At 49.8% G+C, this 7,142-nt stretch overlaps 1 protein-coding gene across 2 annotated transcripts in view; it reads right to left on the reverse strand.

Annotated features, from left to right (window-relative positions):
- The window catches only part of DOCK8 (dedicator of cytokinesis 8), a 270,310-nt gene extending 264,563 nt beyond the window's left edge, over positions 1-5,747 (reverse strand). For both annotated transcript variants that reach the window (XM_056106905.1, XM_056106904.1), the window contains exon 1: positions 5,590-5,747. In XM_056106905.1, the coding sequence (XP_055962880.1) occupies positions 5,590-5,642 (53 nt within the window). In that variant the 5' untranslated portion in view covers positions 5,643-5,747. The remainder of the gene's footprint in view (positions 1-5,589) is intronic.
- Positions 5,748-7,142: the final 1,395 nt, after the last annotated feature.

Here is a 7,142-nt window from a genome sequence, read left to right on the forward strand (position 1 = left end):
TGCTTCTTACTGCTTGGCTTTCTCTAGCCAGAATTCTGAGTATTGTCATATCTCTGCCTTGTCAACTCCCTGTGAAAGAGGATGCCAAGATGACTTTTTAACAGTATCCCATTCCACCACTAGCTCTGCATGGCAAGCTGAGAGAGGAGACGTGGTCACCTGAGCTCTCCCTCCCTTCCCAGGTAACCACGTGATGCACTGGCTTCATCCCACTGAAGAAGCAAAGAGCGTCACAAACACACACACACACACACACACACACACACACACACACACGTGACTTGTCAGAGCTCAAAAAATTTCAATTGAAGAAAACTCCACCCTGTCAGGAGGGCTTTTTCCTCAATAGTGCTAGATGTTTAATGTTCAAGAGGAGCTTTTCCAAGAATCTAAAGAAAAGGAAAGATTTTAATATAAAGGATTAAAATTCTGAGATGGGACTAGTCTTCAGTAGAAAGCATGTCACTGGGATGATTCGGGGTTAGGGGGCATAAGTTAGGGAACACTAGGACAATGGTGTCGAGGAAAAGTGCCTGCCACAGAGTTTGCACGGGGAGGAGACTGGGAACACTGGTAGAGGGTAGGACATTAGTGAAAGAATTGGTGTTGGAACAGTGCATGCCTGAAAGTCAATCATGAGTCTCATTGTAACTCTGCAATTCACAGTGATTCGATTTTAAAAAATGAAGAAAATAAAAATATATATGACATGGGAACTGAAGAGACAGTACAGCAGGTAAGGTGCTTACTCAGATGTGGCTGACACCAGTTGAAATCCCTGGCACTACATATGGTCCCCCAATCACCGTCAGGAGTGATCCCTGAGCACAGAACCAGGAGTAAGCCATGAGCACTGCAGGATGTGACCTCAACTCCCTCATCCTTCAAGTTAAATGTTAATCTTCTAGTTAAGACAAATAAATTAGTTCTGGATATTTTTCTCTTTACATGTCCTTGGGCTACAGGTATTAAAGAAACACTTAACCCCCAGTTACAGAATTATACTTGGTGCTCAAAACAAAACAAACAGTCCTATATAGTTATTTCTACTACATGGAAATCTAGGCCTCCTGACACCATTAGAGAACCAGGGAAATCCAGGAGAAAGAGGAACTTGTGGGGAATCCCGTGGTTCTTCTTCCCCTTGGGTCAGTCCCTTAACTGGGCAGTGCTGCTACATGCAAGAAACTATAAACTGAGGGACAGAATGGAATACTTTTTTATGGGAAAGTAGTCTCCTCACTCTTTAATATTTCCTTAGCTCCTGTAATTTCATTTCATTATTCTATTGCCCGGCTAGCTACCAGGAGTATCTCGCCCGCACGGCAAAGCCTGCCAAGCAAGCTCCCCGTGACGTATTCGATATGCCAAACACAGTAACAAGTCTCATGATGGAGATGTTACTGGGCCCATTCCAGCAAATCGACGAACAATGGGAGGACAGTGACAGTGACATTCTGTTGCAATAATATCCACTTTCAAGAACGTTAATATTGGGCCACCACGATAGTACAGTGGATAGGGAGCTTGCCTTGCATGCAGCCTACCCAGGTATGATTCCTCTGCCCCTCTCGGAGAGTCCGGCAAGCTACCGAGAGTACCCCACCCGCACAGCAGAGCCTGGCAAGCTCCCCCTGGCATATTAGATAAGGCAAAAACAGCAACAACAAGTCTCACAATGGAGACGTTACTGGTGCCCGCTCGAGCAAATTGATGAACAACGGGACGGCAGTGCAGTGCAGTTAATACTGATAGGATTTAGGGGTAAAATGGTTACCACTCACATCTACCAATGTAGTGCCAAAATTGCTCTATAATTGCCCTCACTCTATTTAGAGTGCAGTATGAGAAGAACTCAGTTCTTTAAGAATAATTGTACTGTATTATATTTGGGAATGTCCTAACAGAAGTACACTGGGGCCAGAGAGGTACAGTACATGCTGAGCCTTTAAGCTCCGCATGGCACCACAACTACTGCTGGTTGTGGTACAGGTAGTCCTGTGTATTGCCAGTTGGAACTGCTTGTCGGCCTGAGCACCAAACTATAAGGACAGGATCTCTTGGAGATGTCCTGGGCACCCCATAGTTCTGCTGGGGGCTGGCCTCAATTTAGAGCACTGGAAACCTACTGATCTTAACCTGCAAATAGTTTTAAGGGAAAAACCTGCATCTTTCTGAGTAGAAAATATGAATGCTCGCAAAATATACTTCTTTATTTCAACGTTGTCTTACTTTTGTAAGTCGATCTATTTTTAAAAATTGGTAGGCATGCAAAGGAAAACATTTTCTCTTCCAATTTTAAGATCACAAAATAGGACATCGCTACTTTGTTTACTTTTTAAACACTGCTCAGAATAATTTGCCAATGCTACCACTTGACTACCCAGACAAAATTAATTCTCTGTGTGCTCTGAAAGGAAATTCTTAAGAAACGTGGTTCCTAAGAGCATAACCAACGACGAATACTCTTTAGAGTCATCTGTGACCCCAGCTCTGCCAGGACCGTTTGTGTGGACTTGACGCAATCACATGGTCTTGTGCAAATACATCTCCAAGATTCATTTTCCTTCTTCTATATGAGCCTTCAGACCAGTTGTGGTGGAGTTTCGTAAGAATTCAATGATATCATGTATGAACTTTAAAATTTCTGGAACACAGTGGTTGTGAGTTTTGGTTCTTTTTTGATGTAAGGGCTACACTCAGCAGTGCTCAGGGGTTAGTTCTGACTCTGTCTGTCTTGAGGAACATTATGGAATGCCTGGGTTCATACCTGGGTTGGCCACATACAAGGCAAGTGCCTTATGTGCCATATTATCTCTCTGATCCCAGGAATATAGTAAGTAATCAATAAATGATGAGTATCAAGACTGGGCATGATAATATGAATTCACTCCTTGGAGTACTGTTTCTTCGTAGCAGTCAAAGAAAGCCCTTGAACATAACTTTTCAAACCAAGGTACAAAAAGAGCTCAGAAAGGAAGAACAGATCCACAAATCAGACCACTCAATTCATTCCTGAAGATTATGGAATCTTCTATTTCATTCGACTTGAGTGGCGCTCTTCTCTGCAAGATTCCAACAGATAATCTATGACACACATGTTTGGTGGTCTCAGCATGGGATGAAGGCATATAGGCGAGGGCATCCTCCCCAAGAAAGCTCTGCTGGTCACAAACATCTCCATGCCCAGCCTGACTTGGTCTCCTCATGGGAATTCTTCCAACATTATCTTTCCTTCCCACCTTTCTTCTTTTTTGTTTGTTTGTTTGTTTGTTTTAAGGCCACACCTGGACATGCTCAGGGGTTACTCCTGGCAAGCCAGGAATCACTCAGGAATCATTCTTGGCAGTGCTCAGAGAATCCTATAGGATGCCAGGAATCAAATCCGGGTCGGCCTCGTGCAAGGCAAGTGCCTCACCCACTCACTGTACTGTCTCTCTGGCCCTTCCTCCCACCCTTCTAAGCAGTTCTTTCGACATCTGTTTTCCTTCCAAATTTTCTTAGCACGTGGTAATGGAGTTGACAGTGACAATGATGACAATTAATACTAATGACAACAGTTAAGCATTCACTTAACATTTATGCCAAGCCAGGTACTACAATCACAGTTCTACATTTAATTTTGCTTTATTCACCCAACAGAAGAGGTCATGAGATGTAGGTACTTTGATTTGACATTGGCATCGGGGGAACTGTGGGATGGGGAAGGCCACGTCCAATGGCAGTCAGGTGCTGTTCCTAGCTCTGGGTTCTTAAGAGACCCTTGGCAGGGCTCAGGGGGCCACATGCTGTGCTAGGGGTCAAACCAGGATCACACAAGAGGTAGTAACAAAACCACAGTAGCACTCAGTCTGCCCCTTGGAAAGAAAGTCCTTCCACCTCTTCATTCAGGGCTTCTAATTCCAGGTCCGAGCCCCTCACATGTCATCAGCACAAAAATGTACAAACAGTGGAACTGGCCCCTCCTGGGGTCAGTTCAACCCAAAACTAGCAAATCCTACAGGAGAGAGGGCAGCAGAATTTTTAAAAAAAAATTTTTTTTTAGTTTAATAATTTTTGTAAGTCCACTTTCTTAGTATCTTTTGAAAAGTGTCTAGATTTCTCAGGGTAAGACAAAAGGATTCCCAAATACTTGTCAGCAGTTTTCAGTGAAGGGAAACTGCAGCCAGAGCGCCTTTGCTGAGAACTTTGAGCGTGCAGCGGCAAGGCGTCTAAGGGCGTGTGCAGTTGTGATTATGCGCTGTGCCGGGAGTTGGACCGGCCTCCCGAGCTCGCTCTCGGCTGGAGCTCTATAAATGTACAACTGCTCGCCACAGCCCAGTTATTTGTTTACTTAAACGGAGAGGTATAAAAATGACTTTTTCCACTGCATAGCTGCTGCCCTGGACCAGGGAATGAATAAAAATAGCGATGCCGGGCCAGGGAGTTAGTGTGGCACGCAGGGGCACTCGCCTTGGATGCTGCCACTCTGGGTTCGAGTCCCACCACCGGGAGGGATTTCCCTGAGCCAAGAGTAAGTCCCTAGCACAGAGCCAGGAGCAAGCCCTGAGCACCATGGAGAGTGGTGGAAGGAAGGAAGGAAGGAAGGAAGGAAGGAAGGAAGGAAGGAAGGAAGGAGAGAGGGAAGGAAGGAAGGAAGCGAGAGAAGGAAGGAAGCAAGAGAGGAAAGGAAGGAAGGAATCAAGAGAGAGGAAGGAAGGAAGGAAGGAAGGAAGGAAGGAAGGAAGGAAGGAAGGAAGGAAGGAAGAAAGGAGAGAGGGAAGGAGAGAGGGAAGGAAGGAAGTGAGAGAAGGAAGCAAGAGAGGAAAGGAAGGAAGGAATCAAGAGAGAGAAGGAAGGAAGGAAGGAAGGAAGGAAGGAAGGAAGGAAGGAAGGAGAGAGGGAAGGAGAGAGGGAAGGAAGGAAGGAAGCGAGAGAAGGAAGGAAGCAAGAGAGGAAAGGAAGGAAGGAATCAAGAGAGAGAAGGAAGGAAGGAAGGAAGGAAGAAAGGAAGGAGAGAGGGAAGGAGAGAGGGAAGGAAGGAAGGAAGCGAGAGAAGGAAGGAAGCAAGAGAGGAAAGGAAGGAAGGAATTAAGAGAAGGAAGGAAGGAAGGAAGGAAGGAAGGAAGGAAGGAAGGAAGGAAGGAAGGAAGGAGAAGGAGAAGGAGAAGGGAAGGAAGGGAAAGGAGGGAGTTAGGGATGTCACCGGGAGCCAACCTTCTTCCGAAAAATTCACCAAAAACCTAGAGCCGAGTCCCAGGCAGGACACCCCAAGGGTCGAAGCAGAGGCGCGCACGCCAAACCTGTTGCTCCGGCGACCTCTTCTCCCTTGCTCGAACAGCCGCGCCAAGGCAAGCTCCGTTGATTTCAACACACACACACACACACACACACACACACACACACACACACACACACACACACACACGCACCCCGCGCGCTCCGCGGCCCCCAGATGATGCGGGGGCCACCTGTCCGCATCGCGCGCGGGGCCGAGATCGGGAGCGCTCGGGGGGCAGCCGGGGAGCCGCGCGCGCGCGCGGGCCGGGGACCCCCCCCCCAGCCCCCCAGCCCCCCGGCCCCCCGGCCCCGGGACCCCCCGCGTCCCACCTGTGGATCTTGAGCGCGAAGGCGCGGCGCTCGGCGCTGGGCAGCGTGGCCATGGCCCGGCCGCCGCCCGCCGGCTCCCGGGGCCGCTGCAGCGCGCGCCCCGCCGGGCTCCGGCCTCATGCGTGTCCGCGGGCGCTGGAAACTTCCGCGTTTCCCCCTTCGGCGCGGCGGCACCCCGGGGGGCGGGCCCGGGCGGGGGTGCGCGCCCCGCGGAACTGCCCAGCGGATGCCGCGGGCCAGCCGGGCCTGGGCGCGCGCCGTCCCCGGGCCCCGACGCGGGCGCTGACCCGGCCACCGCGCAGCCGGCCGGCCCGGAAACTGCAGCTGCCCGAGGATGCGGCGGCGGCGGCGGCGGCGCTGCCAGGGCCCGCGGGCGCCGGGGGTGTGGGCACCCGCCAGGGCCGCGGGCAACGGGGGTGTGGGCACCCGCGCGCCTTCCGCCCGCAGCGCGCGCGGCGACCGGGCCGGGAACCCGGAGTTCTGCAAGCCCGGACCTTCTTCGCTCGGGGCTGGCAGCAACCCTGGCAGGCTGGAAATGCAGAAACTCCAAGAGCGCAGAGAAACTTCGGTCCACCGGTCGGTCAGTGTGGGCAAGAGGCGCCCTTCCTGGGGATGTCCTGATCCATCGGAGTGATCCAGACTGAGTGATCCAAAAAAAAGAATCATCCACCACCACCAGCACCACCACCACCACCCATCCCCAGACTGGGAGTCAGTGTGCATCTCTGGAAGGAAGATAGATACAGGGACGCAACTTTCCTGCAAATAGAGAAAAGGCAGCAGGTCATGATTTCAGTTGCAGGCGGAGTCGTGTTCTGGGCAGCCCCATGCCAAAGGTGGACTCGGAACCAGTCCCGCGCTCACGACACAGAAAAGTCTCTTTTGGGAACCCGCTGCTCTTCAGATGGTTTGCTAAGCCAGAACACTTCATGTAATGCCTAAGCTTGTTAGCTCGAACTTTAAAAAAAAACAAATCTAAAGTAGATAGTTAACTAGAATTCATCTGCCTCACAGGCATTGGGAGGGTTGGGGGGCGGGGCGTTTATTGGGGTTCTGTGTGGTGAAAAATAAGTATTGATAAAGGGAAATGTGTTTGATATTTGCGTAACTGAGACTTAAACTGAAAGCTTTGTGACTTTTCCCACAGTGATTCAATAAATCAATAAATAATAAATAATGAAAAGGGGGAAAAAATCTATGGAACAGCACTTGAGGCTCTCTGCCTTTTGTGCTGCTGACCCAAGTTAGATCCAGGCCATTCATTTGCTTCCCTCTTAACTCCAGGAGTGAGCGCTGAGCACCACCGGATGTGGCCACCAGCCTCCTAAAAAAAAAATGATGAAGTAACTGGGCACATTTCCCCATTTGGGGGAAGTGGCCTACATGTCTACATGTCTACTTTTTCACTCTGGAGAAGTTTTCTCCCCTGAAACTCTTCTCTCTCTCTCTCTCTCTCTCTCTCTCTCTCTCTCTCTCTCTCTCTCTCTCTCTCTCTCTCTCTCCTTTAAAGTGGCACTACTTTCCAGTACGCTAGCCACTGACCACACACGAAA

Source organism: Sorex fumeus, unplaced genomic scaffold (assembly GCF_029834395.1).
Source record: "Sorex fumeus unplaced genomic scaffold, SorFum_2.1 ptg000149l, whole genome shotgun sequence".
NCBI classification, from domain to species: domain Eukaryota; kingdom Metazoa; phylum Chordata; class Mammalia; order Eulipotyphla; family Soricidae; genus Sorex; species Sorex fumeus.